This window comes from Podarcis erhardii (genome assembly GCF_964252035.2).
Source record: "Podarcis erhardii genome assembly, chromosome: 1".
NCBI lineage: Eukaryota > Metazoa > Chordata > Lepidosauria > Squamata > Lacertidae > Podarcis > Podarcis erhardii.
Window position 1 is genome coordinate 42,784,528 of NC_138497.1, and position 21,646 is coordinate 42,806,173.

The window sequence follows — 21,646 nt, forward strand, 5'->3', positions numbered from 1 at the left end:
TGGTAGTCAGAATAGTTTTTCCAGGGGGGAGTCAGCGTTTTAGGCTAAACAGAACCATTGTTCCTTGTTTTGTACTTGTTCTTCTGGGTGTTGTTTTCTATAAATAAATATGTTTAATCGCTTTACATTTCTGAATGTCTTTTGGTTTGGGGGAATATAGGGTAGCATATCTCACCCCATGCAATGGCTTTGGCTTATATAGTGAATTGTATAAAAGAATAATCTCCCTGCGGTGTATCTGAAGAAGTGTGCATCCACACAAAAGCTCATACCAACTTAGTTGGTCTCTAAGGTGCTACTGGAAGGATTTGTTTTATTTTGTTGCGGTGTAACAGTTAGAGTACTGGACCCAGGAGGCCAGAGTTAAAATCCTGTCTCATGCATGAAGCCCATAGGATAACTTTGGGTCTGTCACTATCTCTCGGCCTAACCTGCCTCAGAGGGTGATTGTGCAGATAAAATAAAGAGAAAGAGAAGTATTTATGTCACTTTAAGTCACTTTCCTGGGAGAAAAAGTGAGGTATGAATGTAATCCTGAATAAAAGTAGAGCTTAACTCAATAGGTGGAGGCCGCTGTGTATTTGTGGGGGGCAGGACTTAAGGGGAAGTCTAGACTTGGTGGACAGGTAGGAGCCAGGGCCTTTTAGGGAACCCCTGGGACATCACACCATTTTTGTTTGTATTTTGCAGAGAGCTAAAGAATAGACAGGAATCTCTGGGGAACTTTGGAGAAGTGGAAGCATGAGTGACCAAAAGCATGAGTGACCAAAAAGGAAGAAGCCAAAAGTGTTATGAACTGCCCTCTGCTTGACCATCCCAACTGGTCATTAGAAGAATTAATAACTAAGAATTGGTACCTACCTTTTCTTATATCCTCCTCCCTCCATCTTCCTTTTATGTTGTATCTTTTAGATTGCAAACCTGAGGACAGGGACTGTCTTATTACTGATCTTTGTAAATTGCTGTTGTTGTTATTTTATTTTATTGACTTATATACCACCTTATACCCGGAGGTCTCAGGGCAGTTAACTACTCTGGGAGCCGTTTTTCAACAGAAGAACAGGGCATATGTTCTTGTGTGTATATCTATGTGTACAGTATGTGTGCAGTATGGTACCACAATGTACTGCTTTACAGGGGGACAGTGTAAAGTAGGATAACCCAGTAGTGCCAGCACTGTGTCTGGACACTCTGAAATCTAGATGAATGCAAACCTGTGCAGGTGTGTGTCATTGTGTAAGTTTGATATACATTGGAGAGCTAGAATTTATCAACCAGTTTGCTGATCAGAGTGGCCAGCTCATCTCACACACTGTTTGCTAGTTCAGCAGTTTTCCTTTTAAGGTAATCTGGGAAAGGCTCGGTTTGCATGTGACTGAGTGGTTATATGGTTTGGCTAAGTGTAAATGTGTGGATTTCTAGAGAGATTGTGGCTCCTGTGCTTCTCCCCCTGTAAAGCACCGTGGTACAGCTTGTGGACTACCTTGGTTACAGCTAGCAGAAGCAGATTTAGGGTAGCGTGGTTGGTTCGGTCGCACTGGGAGAATGGAGCACGGAAGGCAGGTGTGTGTATCTGAATGTTGGTGTCACACAGGGGGCTGCTGAAATTTTAGACCCCACGGTCTGCCACTGCAGCTGGAGCAAGAGAAAGCCAGAAACCCAGGTTTGGATGTCACACTAAGCCAAACCATGGATTACCTTGGGCAGCATGGCAGCTGCAGATCTGGGGGAGGAACTCAGCTGCTGAGATCTCCTCTGCAGGAACCTGTGTGTTCACACTAAACCATGGTTTAGTGCAAGATGGAGCTGTTCCGCCAGGTCTTTGGCCAGGGTTCAGTCTGACTCCCTCTCCCCTTTCATAAGAACTTGAATGAAAGTGGCCTCCCAGTTTTTCTCACAGGTGCATATAAGTTCAGCACAAACAGTTGGGCCTGGTGAGCATTTAAGGTTCCCAGCCCTAATCTGCAGGTTGCCATCTGATTGGGTTTTATTCTGATCCTGATCTGATTATAGGATGTATTTTAATTGATTGCCTGATTTTATGTTAATGTGTTATACATTTCATGTTAGCCGCTCTGAGCCTGGTTTTGGCCAGGGAGGGCGGGGTATAAATAATAATAAGAAGAAAAAGACGAAGAAGAAGAAGAAGAAGAAGTGTTATGTGAAAATCAGGTTACCTTTAATCATCAACCCCTTTGTCTTTACCATTTAGATGCTCGTGTTTTGGGTTCCCAACTGTCTTCAGAGAAGGAATGGCTGCTCTACATATTTCATGAGCAACATTTGAATCTTGTCCATTTTAAAACCTGTTCATTAATTAAATCTAGGCTCTTTTGTGGGCACCGTGATGTAGTTTGCAGACAAAATGAACTTCCCTCTGAAGTCAGCATTGTCACAGTAGTGCAGTATTATAATCATCCAGCTATTACGGACTGCGCTGACCCCAGAAAATAGGGCAGGATGGCAAAGAATACATTCAGAATATGTGGTACATATTTTTGCTTGGAGCTATGGTATTAGCTGTGACGACTGCGATGAACAATATGGAATGCGATCACGTTAGTAAGCGTGACACTGAAGTGTGATGCATAATGCAAATATTGCCAGAAAAGTCTGTGGCTGCTACAGTAGACATTATTCCTACTGAATTCATGCTCTGCCTCTGACCCAAATTCAGAGCAAAAATATCCCAACTGTGGTAGTGAGCAGGCTCAGGAGAGCTCCTTGTGAAGTTGAAGAGCTGTGCAGGCAACTGCAATCTGAAAAGAGAGAAAGCTCTGCATGGGGAATGTGGATCTCCAGCTGAGCCTTACAGTTGGAACGTGCAACCAGCTTCTTGTATTGTGGTCCAAAAATAAATAAATCAGCTTATTTTATCTTTCTCATCCAGGCACGATGTTCCGCAAGAAAAAGAAGAAACGCCCCGAGATCTCTGCTCCACAGAACTTTGAGCACCGTGTGCACACCTCGTTTGATCCAAAGGAGGGGAAATTTATTGGCCTGCCTCTGCAATGGCAGAATATCTTGGACACTCTGAGGCGGCCCAAACCCGTCGTAGACCCTTCAAGGATCACCCGGGTGCAGCTTCAGCCTATGAAGGTGAGGATGAAATATCTGAACTCTCCCCAATCATCTGGAATCTGAATTAAATAGTCCCTCCTTAACATTTCAGCTTGTCAGATATGGAGGGGTTGTAGCAACTCCCTTATAAAGAATGGTTGCAAGGTGTTGGGATTTTGTAGTTCAGAGACAAGGCAAATAAGAGGTGACATGATAGAAGTTTATAAAATTATGCATGGCATGGAGTAAGTGACTAGAAAAGTCCTTCCTTTTTCTCTTATACGAAACTTGTAGACCCCCAATGAAGCTGAGTGTTAGAAGATTCAGGACAAATTCTTTTATTTTTCATGCAATGCATAGTTGAACTATGGAACCGGCTCCCACAAGAGGAGGTGATGGCCACCAACTTGGATGGCTTTTTAAAAGAATGAGACAAATTCATGGAGGAGAGGGCTACCAGTGACTCCCACCCATGATGGCTTTGCTCTGCCTTCACAGTTGGAGGCAGCAGTGCTTCTGAATGCCAGTTGCTGGACACTACAGTAGTGGAGAGGGCTCTTGCTGGTAAGATCCTGCTTGCTGGTTTCCCACAGGCAACTGTTCAGCTACTGTGAGAACGGGAAGCTGGACTCAATGGCCTATTTAGCGACTGTCCCTTGTCTGTGGAACACGCTTCCTGTTGAGATAGAACAGGCACCCACTATCCACACTTTCCGGAAACAATTGAAGACGTCTTTGCTCCAACAGGCTTTCCCAGCTGGATGTTTGCCATGGGTGTCTATTTTATATGGTTTTAGATGTTGGCTTTTTAAAACAGGTTTTTTGTGATTAATACATTAGCAACAACTTTCAATGGTATAGGAGTTCTTTTCTCTTTCCCATCTGGGCACTCTTCATCTCACTTTGGAATTGATGTTGTCCTTTATTTTTCTTTAACTGCCTAGATATAATCTCATTCCATCTTGGGAAAGCTGTGTGAAGCAAACTGTCTCGAAGCCCGTTCTGTTGCCGTAACCCAGAAATTATGAATATGGGAGATTATTGTTTGAGAGAGACTGAAGAGGCCAAGCAATCCCTGTTAAGTGGGCTCCTTGACCTGAGCGTTTGTTTCAGCCATTTCCTTCCCACCCACCCCCGCAACTCTTTTTTTATTAAATTATCACCACATACAGAGCAAAAAGCCCAACCCATCTGCCAGGGCCCGTCTCCTGAGCCAGCTGGGTGGCTGACAGAGCAAGTCAGACTGTTGACAAAAAGCAAAAGAGCACATATGCGTGTCTGCACAAGTAGATGGATGCATTTCCATGGCAGAAGTGGAGAGAAGGAACATCCCAGTCCTAGTGCAGATCCCCATGTTCCTGATAGGGCAGCATATTTGTTCGAGCTTTTCTCTGCCTATTTTAGAATTGCTACCACCGGCCAGAATAGGTAGAGAGAGAGGAAAGAGGTAGTTATGGTTGGGTCATAGGATTGGCTTAAATCTGGGTGGATGGATCAGGCCTTCCTGACTGATTACGGAGTAGCACATACGCTTATGTGAATGCTCTCTAGTAGTCCTCTACCATATTTATATCTATTACAGTGAACTGCATCCTTGCATGAGTAAGGGAGTCAGTAGTGAGAAGAAGCTACTGTTTTGACTGCTGCAGTTAATTCAGCCTGTGTTTTATGAAGGCACTGCAGAGATGTTAGCAAAGGGAAGAAATTCTCTTCTCACTCCAGGGGAAGTTTCCCCCCCATACGGATTGGGAATGGTGCCTGGAGAAGGCATGGGTATTGTATCGGGCCTCCCTGTGGTGAAATAGATGGTGTTAGTTAATAGATTCTTAAGCTTCTTACTTCCTAAGTAAATGAGTTGGCTAAGCTGCAAGGTAGATAAGGTGTGGGAGGGGCAGGCGTCTGGGATGGAGAGACGTGTGTGCTATACAGTGGTACCTCAGGTTACATATGCTTCAGGTTACATACGCTTCAGGTTACAGATTCCGCTAACCCAGAAATATTACCTCGGGTTAAGAACTTTGCTTCAGGATAAGAACAGAAATCATGCTCCGGCGGCGTGGCAGCAGCAGGAGGCCCCATTAGCTAAAGTGGTGCTTCAAGTTAAGAACAGTTTCAGGTTAAGAATGGACTTCCGGAACGAATTAAGTACTTAAGCCGAGGTACCACTGTATTATGTTCCAGAATCAACATTATTTGCACATGGTCACAATATGATTTGTCTCAGAATGGAGCCAGTTTCTTACTGTGGGCGAGTTGGTCGGTGAGAACATAAAGCTATCATTATTATAGATTTAGTATTGCAGATGATTTTCCCCACAGCATTTTGATACATCACTCAGTAAGGGGTAGCAGGCAGTTAGAACAAGACTGTGGATTGTATCCAAATAGCTGGTTCATCATGTGTGCATTTACCGTGGCTTAACTCCAAACTCTTCCCTTCTCATATTGTCTGCACAGATTGAAACAAGCCCCGCTCCCTCAGCCCTATGAATCCTTGAACTGAGCCTCAGATATTACCCCTATTCCATTGTTGTTAAAAATGTGAGTTAGTGGCCAGAGTGGGGAAGGCTGCATTCACCTTGCGCCTATTCCAAAATCTCCTAAAGGCTCTCCATGGCTCAAAGGAGACCTGCAGGATGCACTGCTGGAGATATGTCTTTAATGCATGAGCAAGACTTTGGCTGGAGCTGCTGCAGGGTGGAATGGTAGGAGCATCTCCTCCCCCCTTCCATTAATGCAACTATTGTTGTGTGTTTGTCAATGACTGAACATGGCTCCAGTTTTTAAAACAACTAGCAATTGGTAAAAACAAGTAGCAGGAGGCACAAATGTACTGTCTTTCTGAGGCGGGGGGCGGGGGGGGCGGTGGCTTTGCATGAGGTATATTTCTCAGCACCTTGCCATGTTAAGTATTTTTATGGGTAGCGCTAAGCCTTTTTCCAATTCAAGTTCAGCATCACACAGTAGATGACCATCTCGGCTGTGAGTCCTGGAAGACCTGCTCCCAGTCTTGCAGGCGCTTTCTACCTACCTGGGAGGGCAGGGCCCTGATGGACTCCAGCTACAAAAACTAGGGTGCTGAACAGAGACTTGGGCTGGGGTGTTGTTTGGGTTTTTTGTTGTTGGGGGGGTTGTTGCTCTCGAATTTTTATATCTTTATTTTAGATCTTGTGATTTATGTGGCAGTTGTTCAGTTTGCTTGTGTATTTTAAATGTTTTATTTATTGTTTATGACTACGTTTGTCATGTTGTAGTTATGTATATTTCTATGTTGTAAGCTGCCTTGAGCATGGTTTGAAATGTGGAAAAGTGGCATGCAAATAAAATTTTGTATGTAATCTTTATTAAACTTGTATACCACCCTTCATCTGTAGATCTCAAGGCGCTTCACAGCATATGTACCATATGTATGCATGTAAAGCAGAATGTGCTTCACCCCATAAATCTCTAATTCCAGTGAGAGGTAGGTTCAAGTTACACACTCAAAATGCTTGAGAATCTTCTGAATGAATCTTCTGAGAATGCCTGAACAGGTGACCACAGAACGTTAACATAGCTTTTGTTTGTTTTGTGGTAGACGGTTGTGAGAGCCAGTACATTTGAAGTGGAAGGATATATCTCTGGGATACTCAATGACATCCAGAAGCTTTCCCTCATCAGTTCAAATACCCTGAGGGGGAAAAGTCCCACGAGCAGGAGAAGAGCGCAGTCGCTGGGGCTTCTGGGAGAAGATGGACCCACTGACATGTACCTACAGTGTGCGGAACCAGACTGGGCAGACAAATATGGAAACTACCTCAACTGCAATGGTGGGAGCAAGTCCTCGAGACGGCAGACTTTATGGCCAGATTATAAACCTGCATTGGACGGACAGGCTCACTCCAATGGCCTCGTGATGAAAGCGCAGTCTCTTGGCCCTTCAGAATTCCAGGGCGCAAACAGCCGCTTTATCCCACTCTCCTCAGGTTTTCAGTGCCAGCAATACATCCCGGTTCCTGAGGCAAACAGTGAAGATGCTGGAAGGGGATGGAGCTCCGAAGAGCACTACGCTCAGCCTAGCCAGGGGAGCCAAGCTAATTCGAGGCCGCCCGGGGAAGGCAGTCCTGGCTCCAAATCGAGAGACAACAGCTTGAAGAGGAGGCTCTTGAGAAGCGTGTTCCCCTCGTCCAGCGCCTCAAACAAGATCGGAAACAGCCAAACACAGATAAAGGTATGTTTATTTTGTGCCTGAGAGGTTGGTGCCTTTCAAGTACAGTTCTGAAGGTCAATATGGCTTCTAATAGTTTAAAGTTAATGTCAGGCCAGGGCTTATGCTTGCATTATGGAGCAGCTATTGGCCTAAATTTGCACTGATGTTACACCATCGACACAATCCACAGAGCATGCTGGTATATTCTTTGGCAAACTGTATTTCCCCTTGTTGCCCACAGTACAGCTGTCAAGGGAGCCAAGACAAACAAGCAAATCTATGTCTGCAATCATCATAATCTGCTTGTCAATGTCATTGTCCTTGGCAGTAGTGTAGTGGCGAATTCATGGTGGTCACACCCATTCGCCGTTCTAAGATCATACAGCTTTCTTGGATTATACAATAATCTTATAATTATATCATAGCTATAATTAGGGATGCATTGCCCCAATCAGTGTAGATCTCCATGTGTTGCCTTTTAGCCAGATCTACTATTTTCTGTGCACATACGTGGGCAAATGACTTGGAGCTCCAACATCCTCTTTGAGAGGGACTTAAGTTGTGTTTTCTGTGAAGTTCTATTGTATGGAGCAGAACTTGCACACCATTGTTTTGAAACTGGAGCACTGTATGTTTCCAGTGTTCCTAGATGCTTAGCTTTGGAGCATGAAGTGACTAAAAAGCTCCCCTTTCATGCTCATTGGGTGGCTGTAGGACTCTGGAGACCGGGACCCTGCTGCAGAATAGTATCAGGTCTTGGACTCTCCATTACTCTGGATCACTACGCAACTAGTCCTTGGACCCTCTACTTTTCTTCAAAACATATGTTTCTAGGCCTCATGACGATACGGAAATCCAATGCAATTTGATCTTTGTGTACTAAAGACCCAGATGTTCCTGAATCTGTGACTACCTATTATTCTTCTTATGGGGAGAAAATCATAACGGGGGCTGAATTTTGAGTGAGAAAATACCCACTGGAAATATGGTGAATGCAGCTGCTTTATCCCACCCCTGCCCTCAAATGGCCATTCATTCCCGTAAGCTCTCAAGGTTGCATTTGTTTAAGAAAATAAAATGGTAGATCAGTGGTTCTTAAGCAGTGGGCTGGGACCTACCAGCGGGTTTCAGTGTCCTTGTCTGCCTCCTTCCTGGCCTGCTCTGCCCCAAGCAACCCAGTCATATATTTTGTTATTATATTTATTTATTTATATAGCAACAAAGCTGGGAATACAAAGGAAGGGAACAAGAGAGGAAAGTTGTTACAGGAGGAAGAAATGAATGTAGAAGGACTGGAGGGAGGGATGAAAAAAACTGGCTGGCTGGGGTGCATGTGCTGAAAGTAAGGCACAAGTTGAGTGTGAAAGGAGAATGAGATAAGAAACTACAAGAGATGGGTAAAAATACTTAGAGAGGCAAGTAGGAGTGGGAAGGGGAAAATATAAAAGAAAACGCCTTCTCCATGTAGAGACACTGGATCAGCAAATTCTGTCTAAATTGAAGAGACTGAGTCACAATACCTCCAGAGCCAACATCTGTAGTAGCTTGAGGAAAGTTGAGCTATGGAACTCCTCGCAGCAAGGAAAATGCTGTGGTAAAGAATTTATCAAAGATTGATTTGATATTCATGGAAAATTATGCTAGTCATTGATAGGTGGATATGCCAAATGCTGTCTCCATCTGCCACGTTCTGATGGGCTTTGCTCCTGTGGCTGGTGGGCCTCAGTCATTTTCCACGGTCTCACCTGAAGGTAGAAAGCTTGAGAACCCCTGTGCTGGAGGCAGGATTCCTGTGACTGCATGAACATCTCCTTTGGCCCCACACAGATCCTTGGCCTTCCTGATGTCTCCCACCTCACACAAACACTGTGCCAATGCCTTTTTTTTACTTTTACCAAAACGGCTTTTATGAAATTAAATGCCTTAGTTACAATTCTAGTTCCATCTCTTCTCCGTATTAAATCAACCTGAGTATAGCTCATGATTTACAGGATTTCTTCAGTAATCACTTTCAGTTTACGCCAGATGCCAGAACAAAATCCAGAACAGAGTTCCCTGTGTTATTGCACATCAGCTGTTAGTCGGGGAGGCTGAGCAGCCTAAACAAAGCCCCTTCACCTCTAGCCTCTTTGGGGCTTCCTCTGCCCTCACTAATGTCTTTTTCGAACTCCATGAGGGTCTCCTCACTAGCCACAAGGACTCTTCAGTCTCGCATCACTTCCTGATCTGATTCTATTTATTTCATTATTTTCCGGCACTTCACATATACACAGTTGTGCGTGAATAGAACTTGTGTATATGGGGTGTGTGTGAAATGTCTGTAATTTTAAAAATGGCCCTCCTGGCTTTCCCTTCCTCAATCTGATTCTGAATGGTGCTTTCAGACATCCAGGATTAAAAACCAATTCAGCCTTTAATGCTGTGAGTTCTTTGGAAGCTGGTTGTGCACGACTCCTGGTTGCTGCTATTGACTAATCACGTTTGTTCTGGGCCAGCCAAGAGGAGGAAGCTCAGCTGAAAGTGTGTTGAGTTCTGGCTGACTCAGAACATCTTCATAAATGCAAGAGGATGACACACACTGTGGTTGCTCAGCGAGAGCAGATTGCAAGTAGTGAGCGAGTCAGGCTGCGGCCCATGTTAACTTGATGTAGATTGCAGCATCACCACTCTTTCCCCTAAAGGGTATTTGCAGAGCACCTTGAGGCCTCTGCTGGTTTCTCATTCTGTGTCTTTCCTTTTAGTAAAAGGGGAAAAAGCAAAACGGTATGGATCACACAAGTAGGAATTGGTGACTCTGTCAGTTTCAGTTTCTCTCAGTTTCTCATTTTTGCACTTTCAGCTTTCCAAAGCAGTTTGTGTGTTACATTAAAGTCCTTATGAAAATTAATCAGTTAATTTTTGCTGATAGTCAAACCTCGGCTGTTGAATGTAATCCATTCCAGAAGACCGTTCGACTTCCAAAACGTTCAACAGTCGAGGCGCGGCTTCCGATTGGTTGCAAGAGCTTCTTGCATTCAAGCGGAAGCTGTGTTGGACATTCAGATTCCGAAAAATGTTTTAAAAACTGGAGTGTTTACTTCCGGGTTTTCAGCGTTCAGGAGCTGAAACTTTAGAAAATGGAGCCGTTCGAGAACTGAGGTTTGACTGTACAGTGGTACCTCGGGTTACATACGCTTCAGGTTACAGACTCTGCTAACCCAGAAATAGTGCTTCAGGTTAAGAACTTTGCTTCAGGATAAGAACAGAAACTGTGCTCCAGTGGTGTGGTGGCAGCAGGAGGCCCCATTAGCTAAAGTGGTGCTTCAGGTTAAGAACAGTTTCAGGATAAGTACGGACCTCCGGAACGAATTAAGTACTTAACCTGAGGTACCACTGTATAGACATATTTGTATGTAATTTTGCCTGATATGCATGTTTCTGCAAAGCAGTTTTACCTAATATAACTCATTTTTATATAGGATTATATTATTTTCACTAATATGTAGATTTATATGCCCCCTGGTATGTATATTTTTGTTCACATGACATACCTGGCATTGCAAAATTTGGAGAAGCATAGATTTTGAAAGGTATTTCAGTTCGCATATTGTTTCAGAAAGTAAGAATTAGGTGGATTCATCTTTCAGTGTGAACTGAATCTATTTTCTCCTCCATCCCTAGACAGTAAGGACGTCAACTCACTGAGGGAGGGGGAACCACAGAGGTGTCTTGCCTGAGGACCCTCCAGATTGTGGAACCAACACTTGTTTGATAGCAGAAGGGACAGGTCATTTCAGTGGTGGGCTGTATTCTGTGGAACTCCCTTCCAAGCAATGCATGGTTGGCCCCTTCAAATGTGGCATTCAGAAATGCTTAAAAAAAACCTTTCTCTTTCGAGCACCTTTTAACTGATGTACTTTTATTGGACCCACCCAGCTATACAATTCTGTGATTCTATGATGCTAGCAAAGTGTTTCTACTGCCTGGATTATATTTCAAAGTATGTCTGCTTACTTTTTGTATTTTATTTTTTAAATTAGAAAGTTTATACAGTGGTACCTTGGGTTAAGAACTTAATTCGTTCCGGAGGTCCGTACTTAACCTGAAACTGTTCTTAACCTGAAGCACCACTTTAGCTAATGGGGCCTCCTGCTGCTGCCGCGCCGCTGGAGCACGATTTCTGTTCTCATCCTGAAGCAAAGTTCTTAACCCGAGGTACTATTTCTGGGTTAGCGGAGTCTGTAACCTGAAGCGTATGTAACCTGAAGCGTATGTAACCCGAGGTACCACTGTAATATGATAATGAGTATTTATGTTTATACTGCTGCTCACTGCCTTCAGAGAACTTTGTGCATCCTATAAACATTTAAAATAAACAAAAAGAACAAATTTCTGTTTTTCTAGGCACATGGCTACTTGTGCGTGTGTGTTTTTAGAAAGCTTGACATGGAGAATGGATATTTGGTCTAATCATTAGGAAGGAAGGCCTCTGTGAGCAATGGCACCTCTTTTTTTGGGTGCTCTGGGTTACATAAAACACGTCTGTAAAACAAAGCTGGAGGTTTGAAAACACCTTTCCTCCAGGAACGTGTCTCAGCTGGAATGGAAGGGTGGTGCAGGTAGAAGACGGGGAAGTAATTTTCAACAGGCAGTTACTTGTAAGTGTGTGTGTGTGTGTGTGTGTGTGTGTGTGTCCCCAACCCACAATGTGTTACTAAGCAAAATAAATTTGCATTTCCCTGTGTGTGTGTACCCACAGAGGTCAATAGGTTAAAAAATAAAAGCTTATCTTAGATAGTTCACTATGTACAGTCAAGGTGGAGTATAGGTGCTGGGAAAACAGGAAAACTTCCTCTCCTCTCTATTATATTATGTATTAGTTTGTCAAAGCCACACCTCCTTAAGGTTAAGGCCACTGACTTTCAGCTACTTAATAAGGACAGCATTTGAACCTAGAAAAAGAAGCTTGCGACTCAGTCTGGGCCCACAGTGGATGTACTTCTTTAATTCCCCACAGACACTGCTTTCTCCAGCCCAGCTAACCAAAGGGCTGCTTTCCGATGCATCTGTGTCTTGGCTGCCACTTTACCTGTCCATATCCTGAGAGGTTTCAACTGATTCGAATCTCTTCCCTCACCAAGCCATGAAACACATATTTTCTCAGTTGGGCCTACCTCACAGGGTGGTTGTGATTATAAAACGAAGTAATCCCCCAACTACACCACCCTGAACTACTTGGAGAAGAAGTGGGATGGGATAGAAATGTAAATGATAGCAACAACGTTCATCTCATGCGGCTCTCTATTAATTTAGGTGTTTCAAGCCAAGCTGTAGCAAACTGCTGATCTTCTAGAACTCTTTTCCTCTTAGGTCGGGCTTATGTTGTGTTCTGTCATAAAGTAAGGCTACTTCTCTTCAGTAGTGGCCTGGGGGATTCTTGTATTCTTCAGGAAAGAAATCTAACTTCTTTTGAAATAACCCAAAACCAATGCAATAAAAGCATTAATGCTGTACTACTGCAAGTCGCTGTGCCAGTGACGCGAGGATCACTTACATTTATTGAAACTCTCTGGGCATTTTCCCCAAGAGAACGCTGGTATTATGGCCAATGTTCCAATTTGGGTAATTACATTTTCTTTTATTTGACTCTCTCACTGCATCTTCACTTGGGTTCTTAACAGAGCACTTTTCATCCATCAATCTTAGATCCGTTTACAAAGTGGCCAAAAGTATTTATTCACTTTTTATGGATGGGGGGTGGGGATAGATACTCTGGCTAGCATTGGCTCTTGCAGATCTCAGGCAAAGAGAGCTCTATCACTTAATTTTTAAGAGAATGCTTAGAGTTGTGTTGTTGTTTTTTTGGTTGGTTGCTGCCTTGAAGAACAGATAATGTTGGTTGTTTTTTTTAAGGAAGAGCTAATGACTGATTGATTTGTTGTCATACAGATACTAGAAGTGTGAAATGTTTTGTTGCATGGAATCAAATTGTTTAAGTTTCCAGTGTGCATGTTTTGAAAAGTCAACTAGCTTTATCAAATAAAACTGAGCAACTATGTATTTTTAATGCATTGTGAGTGTTCTTGCATATAACACAGAAAACTTGTTTTCAAGGGGGTGGGGGCATGTTCTTAGCCTTCTCTGGATGTCTACAACAAGCATTTCCCCTTGTTGTAGTTCTGTCATCACCAAACCAGTTTTTCAAGAGGTTTGCAGCATGTTAGAAGGTGCCTCGGAAAACACAAATCTCCCCTTTCCAAGCATAACCAGCACTTTGCTAATAGAGATGTGTACATTTGGTGTGGTGTGTCACTGTAAATCAGTGACCTCATTCACATGCCATGGTAAACCATACTTAACCATTTCCTGTGAATTCACCTGTCTGAGCCTTTTCACTCATCCCTGCTAGCGTGGAAAGGAAACAAACTGCTGACTTAGTGTTACATCTAAACAAGAGATTGCAATTTGTATCACACCAAAGAAATCACAACCAGTAAGCTAAGAACCATTTGGGCTTGTTTGTTGCTATTACAAACTTCATGTAGTTCATCCTGAAACAGCCTTGGGTATAGTTTTTCATTTTTCAAATTGCAGAGGAGCAGGAGAATCTGGCTCCCCTGTGGACATCACACAAGGTCACAGATCTCCCCTGGTCTTGCTGTGCATGCCAGCCACAGCGGGATGGGAGAGATAAGCAAAGTGCTGTGACTGGGCCTGATGCATTGGGCGTGGGGGCTTGCCTGGGATCAGCCCCACCTCGCCCTCAGAACACACCACTTGTGGCTTTTTGCTGGCTACCAACCATGGGGCTCATGCCAGTGATACTCCTGCTTGCCTGCCCATTCAGCAGGTGGGATGAAGAGCTTTGCATCACTCCACAGGTAGGAGCCAGTGGAACCCAGCAGGGCTGGACCAGGGGACCCTTCCACCCAATCCGTGCCCTCCATCCCAGGGCAAAGCAGGTTCAGATTTCACCCTTAAGCAATTAACGATTCAACAGAAATTCATTTGAGAAATGGACTGAGATTTTGTAAAACTGACTTGATAGCCCTCCTAATAATGCCATTTTCTCCTGCTCTCCTCCAGCCCAGTCCTTTCTACCGACCGCCGCAGCACTGGGGTTCACCGCACAGCCCTGCTGCCAAGTCCCAGTCCCTTCCCTCGGACCAGCCAGCGCCAGAGTACGCTCGGATTTCAGAAGCTGGGACCCCTCAGAAATCCCCGACCACAGAGACTGCAGCGGCCCTGCCTCCAGGCCGGCCGTCGCCCGCGGGCTCCCCCCGGAACAGACACACCCAAACCAGCTCCAGCAACCTCCACCTTCCCTTGGACTCGAAAGCCCAGCCATCCAGTGAGGATCCGGTTGTTGTCACTCACGAGCAGTTCAAAGCTGCTTTGAGGATGGTGGTGGACCAAGGCGACCCCAGGACGATGCTGGAAAACTATGTTAAGATTGGGGAGGGGTCTACAGGTATCGTCTGCATTGCACGTGAGAAGCATTCTGGACGGCAGGTGGCAGTGAAGATGATGGACTTGCGGAAGCAGCAGCGACGAGAGCTCCTTTTCAATGAGGTGACTAGATGAGGGAAGAGATGAATGAGATGGCAAGGAATACTGAATGGGGTGGATCCAGATTTAAGTTAGCTGAGCTTTAGTCCACTGAAATCAAAGGGATTTGAGTTAGACATGACTAAATTGCCCTAGTGATTTCAATGGGACTAAAACATGCCTAACTGGTCCTGTATTTCTAAAGGCAGTCGACAAAGCGAATATGGGCCAGATTACAAAAGAGGGTGATAGTAGCTAGTATAGAGTAGGGAGATGAATGAAGACAGTGAATATTCCAGGCAGGCCATTGATCTGCGGCGTTTGGGATGTAAATGTTTGGGGTTTATTTTTGAGGTTGTGTGGTTGCATTGTTTGGTGATCCAGTTTGCTTTGTGCAAACTGTATCTGATGGAAAGTCCCATTGCGCACACAGAAATCCTTGCACTGATAGTTACTTTGCACTGCACTGGATGCAAGCCTCAGTTCCATGTCTATCCGCATCTTTCTCAGGTGGTGATAATGAGAGACTACCAACATGACAATGTGGTGGAGATGTACAAAAGCTATCTGGTTGGTGATGAGCTCTGGGTGCTGATGGAATTTCTCCAGGGAGGAGCCCTCACGGATATTCTGTCCCAAATCAGGTAGGTTAAAAAAACCCCTCATTTCTTCCCACCTTTCCTGCCTAAAATATCATAGAACTATAGAATTGGAAGAGTCCCCGAGGGTCATCTAGTCTAACCCCCTGCAATGCAGGAATCTCAACAAAAGCATCCATGACAGATGGCCATCCAACCTCTGCTTAACAACCTCCTGAGGGAGACTGTTCCACTGTCGAACAGCTCTTACCAACAGAAAGTTCTTCCTGATGTTTAGTTGGAAACTCCCTTCTTGTTACCTGAAGTCATTAGTTTGGGTTCACCACCCTGCCCTCTGGAGCAGGATAAAACACGCTTGTTCCCTCTGCCATGTGACAGCCCTTTAGATATTTGAAGATGGCTATCCTATCTCCTCTCAGTCTCCTCTTAAAGATAAAGGTAAAGGGACCCCTGACCATTAGGTCCAGTCGTGACCGACTTTGGGGTTGTGGCGCCCATCTCGCTTTATTGGCTGAGGGAGCCGGCGTACAGCTTCCGGGTCATGTGGCCAGCATGACTAAGCCGCTTCTGGCGAACCAGAGCAGCGCATGGAAACGCTGTTTACCTTCCTGCCAGAGCGGTACCTATTTATCTACTTGCACTTTGACGTGCTTTCAAACTGCCAGGTTGGCAGGAGCAGGGACCGAACAATGGGAGCTCACCCCGTCATGGGGATTTGAACCGCCAGCCTTCTGATTGGCAAGTCCTAGGCTCTGTGGTTTAACCCACAGTGCCACCCGCGTCCCAGTCTCCTCTTAGTCAGGCTAAACATACCCAGCCTTGGGCCAGTAACCGTCTCTCAGCCTGATCAATCTCAATGGGTTGTTGTAAGAATAGAATGACGAGGAACCATGTAAATTGGCTCGAGATACTTGAGGAAAGGCAGGATACAGATGTAATAAATAAATGATAGCTTCCGTCAGAGCATAAGACAAATTCATGGAGCATGGGGCTATCAAGAAGTACTGGCCCTGGTATCTGTGTCTTATCTCCACTGTTAGAGGCAGCATATCCCTCTGAATGCCACTTTCAGGAGAGCACAAATAAGGTGTGTGCTGTTGCTTCTCATAGGCATCCGATTGGCCACTGTGAGAATAAATAAGAACGCAGTCCAATAAACACAAGGTCCCATCAGCCACACGCAGCTAGCAGCCACTGGGAATGAATAGGCCTAGCAAGATCAGTAATGTAAATAAAAACACAAAGAGGGACAATTACTTTCTGTCGCAAGCTGCCCACTCCCAGGATTTGTTGAGCTCAAGTTCTACAGTGTTAGATTTGCTAATAAATTCTACATTGGCAGTTTCCCACTGGTGCAATGTATAAAGGTGATATTGTGTGACTCCAGCATGCTGCCCCAACCTGGTTTGCTTGCACAAAACTTACATGGGGGTTAGACTATGTCTTGCCTTCATTGAGCATTTGTTCCCGTTTGTTCGAGGAGAGGTTATACGACAATGAGCATTCATTCTGATTTCCTTGTGGGGTGTTTACAGTATACAGTATGTCTGTCATTAATCATCTGTTTATCCCACACTTTTCAGTGCATTTCTCTACTTTCCTACTCCTCCTCCCAAAAAAATCTATTTCTTTTTTACAGTGCATTTGTTGTGCTAGGGCCACAGAGCACTTTAATTCGCTTTAATTATGGATAGCTCTGTTGGTTAGAGCGTGGTGCTGATAATGCCAAGGTTGCAGGTTTGATTCCTCTATGGAACAGCTGCATATTCCTGCATATTAGGGGGTTGCACTAGATCAGAGGTAGGCAACCTAAGGCCCGGGGGGGGGGCGGATTTGGCCCAATCGCCTTCTCAATCCGGCCCACGGATGGTCCGGGAATTAGTGTGTTTTTACATGAACAGAACGTATGCTTTTATTTAAAATGCACCTCTGGGTTATTTGTGGGGCATAGGAATTCGTTCATTTTTTTCCTTCAAAATATAGTCCAGCCCACCACATGGTCTGAGGGACAATGGACCGGCCCACGGCTGAAAAAGGTTGCTGACCCCTGGACTAGATGATCCTCAGGGTCCCTTCCAACTCTTCAATTCTATGATTCTATGAATCCTTCCCACAAAATTCTGGAATTCTGCAAGCGTCTTTTGTATATGAAACTTCCACACACCTATTCCAGTCACTGCAGGCCCCGTACTTCATGGATTTGTCTAATCCTTTTCTAAATCAATGGTTGTGGCTACCACCATTCCACTACAAGCTCCGATACTCTGGACGGAGCAGGAAGTTCACTTAAACCTCATGCCATCAGACATAATTGGATATTCAATTGCTTCTGCTCCATGAAAGAAAATGACTTCTGATTTTTTTTATTTTTGCTTCTTGTTTCAGGCTGAATGAAGAGCAAATTGCTACAGTGTGTGAGTCAGTTCTGCAGGCACTGGCTTACCTGCATTCCGAAGGTGTGATTCACAGAGACATTAAGAGTGACTCCATTCTCCTGACCCTTGATGGAAGGGTAAGAATTCCTTCGCAGTTTGGGCTCTTCTCTCTCTTCCCTGACAACGCTTTGCAAAGCCCTCTCTCCAGCTCCCCTGTGCCATAGCAGGTTTTGTGCACTGAAAGTCACACATTCATTCTGTAGTTTAAGATAGATTTCAGGCCCACAGTGGACATCCATTCCACATGAATTAGCAATTGCAAATGGCTTTAAAAAGTAAATTGCAAGCATCTTTGGGGGGCATCCAGATCAAGAACCCAATGTATGTGGTGGGATTAGGAGGCTTTAACTCTTTGCCTCCCTGTGTTCCCAGTCCAGATTGGGCCTTCTGTACCTGCATGTCGTGGGGTGCACACCTCCCATTGGAGCAAGTGGGGGCTCCCCCCATGCCAAGAAAATAGCAGGCAGCAGAGGGCCCAGTCCAGATTTGAACCCCAGCAGGAGGGGTCAGGCCAAAGGTTGAAGCCCCATTCCCTCTGCGGCAGGGTCCCAGTCGGATCAGGTCTCTCATGCCCACACTTGACCTTTAGCAATTGCCTGGGCGTCTTGTTAATCTCATAGTCTACTATGGTCCTCAGGCAGCAGTTTGAGCAAGAGTTTTGCCCAGGGGCAGCCAACGTGATGAAGCTCCAGACATCTTGGGCTACAACTCTCATGATTCCTGGCAGCCCGGTTTAGGGAAGTTTTTAATGTTTGAAGTTTTATTCTGTTTTTAATGTTCTGTTGAAAGCTGCCCAGGGTGGCTGGGGAAACCCAGCCAGATTGGTGGAGTAGAAATAAATAAATAAATAAATAAATAATAATAATAATTAATTACCATGCTGCTTGGAGATGATGGGGTTTTTAGTCCACAACATCTGGAGGGCACCAAGTTGGCTACCCCTGCTTTTGTCCAAGGACTTGGATATTCTCCTGCTGCTCAGCATAGACAGCACTAGGCTAGCCAAGGGTTTGTCAAACCTTGGTTCCCAAATGGCTCCGTTTTAGTTCCCGAACGCTGAAAACCCAGAAGTAAATGCTCCGGTTTTCAAATGTTTTTGGAAGTTGAACGTCTGACACGGCTTCCACTTGAGTACAATAAGCTCTTGCAACCAATCAGAAGCCGTGCCTCGGTTGTCAAACATTTCGGAAGCTGAACAGGCTTCCGGAATGGATTACGTTTGACAACCGAGGTTTGACTGTAGTTTCATATGTTCACTTTTTGCCCGCTTTACACCTCCTACTCCTGCAACCCAGGCATAGGAACCAACTCCTAGGGCAGGCATCCCCAACCTGTGGCCCTCCAGATGTTTTGGACTACAATTCCCATCATCCCTGACCATTGGTCCTGCTAGCTAGGGATCATGGGAGTTGTAGGCCAAAACATCTGGAGGGCCACAGGTTGGGGATGCCTGTCCTAGGGACTGAGGTCCTTTTGGCCCTCCCAATAAAATATTTTAGGGGGTTGCCCCCCCCCAAGTTGATGGGCATTGCTATTCAAATGGTGTGCATGTGCTGTGCCTTGTGATTATGTGGGGTGTGGCTTACCTGTCCCCACCCCACCCCAACATTCAAGTTGGCATCCCTGGACCCAGGCTGCCTCCAGGTTTTCCTACAACCTGCTTTATTTGCCCCTTTGCCCCATTTTATTTTCCTGGTAACTTTAGGGTAACGTTTTGCTTCTTTGGGATAGGTGAAACTCTCTGACTTTGGCTTCTGTGCTCAAATCAGTAAGGACGTCCCCAAAAGGAAGTCCTTAGTGGGGACACCGTACTGGATGGCTCCGGAAGTTATTTCAAGGTCTCCATACACCACAGAGGTAACTATCATTCCTGGACTGCAAGAGAGGCAGCAAATGAGCAGGACATATCCATTTAAACCTGGTTTACGATGCTTTCTGAAACCAATTCCTGGACATACATAGGTGTATCTGACCTAGCATGCCTCAGTGTTTCCTGCTCTCTGCCACGTTACTTGTGAAGTGTGTGGCCCACCACGATGGGAGCCGTGCTTGATGGTAGGATGCAAGAATCTGGATTGTGTTGCTTTTGCGTTAATTCCAGCAGCACTTACATCTCCACCCCAGTGAAAGGTTAGCATGAATATAAAACTGCTCTCACAGCTTTGGAAGTCTAAAAGTAGCAAACTCAAGCCCACAAAACCAGAATAAAACATGGAAGTAGGCAACTTTCCTATTTAACAAAATATGATTACTTATTATTATTATTCTTTAGCAGAACTTGGAAGTTTTGGATGAGTGTGTATTTGTGTGTAAAAGCAAAGAGGAAAGGTAATGACAGTCCTAAGAGGAACATTGTGAAGCGATGCTTTTGTGCTATAATTTGGAGGTTGGATGAGTCCTTTAAGATATTACAGGGGGGAACCAGTTGTTTTTGGACTCCAACTCCCATCAGCTCCAGCCAGTCTACCCAGTAGTCAAGTATGATGGGTGTTGGAGTCCAACAACATCTGGGCAGCCACAGTTTTCCCACTCCTGATTCAGCCTTTCAGGTTCTTTGCTGATATAAGGCCCCCAGTACCTCTTTGCTAGTCTGCTTCACAGGTAAGAAGTTCTGTAAACGCCAGAGGACCATAGGGTATCTTTCTACAGGCCATCTGTACTGATGCAATATTTTGCTTCTGCAGGTAGACATCTGGTCTTTGGGAATCATGGTGATCGAGATGGTGGATGGAGAACCCCCTTATTTCAGCGATTCTCCAGTCCAAGCAATGAAGAGGCTCCGTGACAGCCCTCCTCCCAAAATAAAGAATTCTCATAAGGTCAGTCAGTTTGTAAGAAATGTCACAGCCAGGTACTTCATAGAATCTGGTTGTACGCGGAAAGGCATGAAAAAACCAGTACAGGTGGTTGCTTATGATAATCTCACATACGTCTTATGTAGCAGATCTGCACAGTGAAACAAAGGCACATGTTATTGGCATGCAAGGTAATATATGTGGATTTGCCCTATTTTCCCCCTGTGTGGAAGTTCTTTCCATGTTGAAGGATCCTGTGATATTTGAAACTGCCACGGAGAACATTTAAGTGCAGCTCCTGCTCCCTGAAAATTGGGCCATAGAACCCAAGTACAATTGAGCTGTTGCTTTATGATAGTTGCATCCTTTGTGTCTATGTATCCCACCTTTTATACTGACTACAGTGGTACCTCGGGTTATATACGCTTCAGGTTACATACGCTTCAGGTTACAGACTCCGCTAACCCAGAAATAGTACCTCGGATTAAGAACTTTGCTTCAGGATGAGAACAGAAATCGTGCAGCGGCGGTGCAGCGGCAGCGGGAGGCCCCATTAGCTAAAGTGGTCCTTCATTTTAAGAACAGTTTCAGGTTAAGAACAGACCTCCGGAGCGAATTAAGTATGTAACCAGAGGTACCACTGTACTTGAGATTTGTTCAGACTCAGAATCAAGAAGTTAGTATTGATTTCAGCTTTTGGTTCTATAGGCTGGTGCTGGCATCTAGTGGCTGGTACAAGAAATGCCTCTCACAATAAAAGGTTTGTGAACACCGCTGCATCTTAAATCAAACGCTGGACCTGACCAAGGCTGCTAGTTAGTAAAATGCTTCCTGAGCCCATTGGTTCCACTTTTTGCTTAGATCATGTTATCAATCGCATTTTAGTCAAGTAGCACGATCACCTGAAACAACATAGGGGAGGACATTTTCCACACAAGCATCATTTGCAGAGTCTGTATATTTAAATATGTCCTTAAGTACTACTACTGGTTGTTATTTATTAACTGTGTATACTGTCCTTCATCCACCCTCCTGCCCTGA

The 21,646-nt window shown here is 44.8% G+C and overlaps 1 protein-coding gene across 10 annotated transcripts in view; it reads left to right on the top strand.

Annotated features, from left to right (window-relative positions):
* The window catches only part of LOC309341544 (serine/threonine-protein kinase PAK 6-like), a 46,369-nt gene that overhangs the window by 22,888 nt on the left and 1,835 nt on the right, over window positions 1–21,646 (top strand). For 6 of the 10 annotated variants that reach the window (XM_081861145.1, XM_081861147.1, XM_081861152.1 and 3 more), the window contains 7 exons: window positions 2,891–3,099; window positions 6,638–7,270; window positions 14,315–14,800; window positions 15,287–15,420; window positions 17,761–17,887; window positions 19,542–19,667; window positions 20,495–20,629. In XM_081861145.1, the coding sequence (XP_081717271.1) occupies window positions 2,896–3,099; window positions 6,638–7,270; window positions 14,315–14,800; window positions 15,287–15,420; window positions 17,761–17,887; window positions 19,542–19,667; window positions 20,495–20,629 (1,845 nt within the window). In that variant the 5' untranslated portion in view covers window positions 2,891–2,895. Of the gene's footprint in view, window positions 1–690; window positions 854–2,890; window positions 3,100–6,637; window positions 7,271–14,314; window positions 14,801–15,286; window positions 15,421–17,760; window positions 17,888–19,541; window positions 19,668–20,494; window positions 20,630–21,646 lie in introns of all 10 variants that reach the window. The other 4 variants (XM_081861146.1, XM_081861149.1, XM_081861148.1 and 1 more) reach the window with 1 other exon arrangement.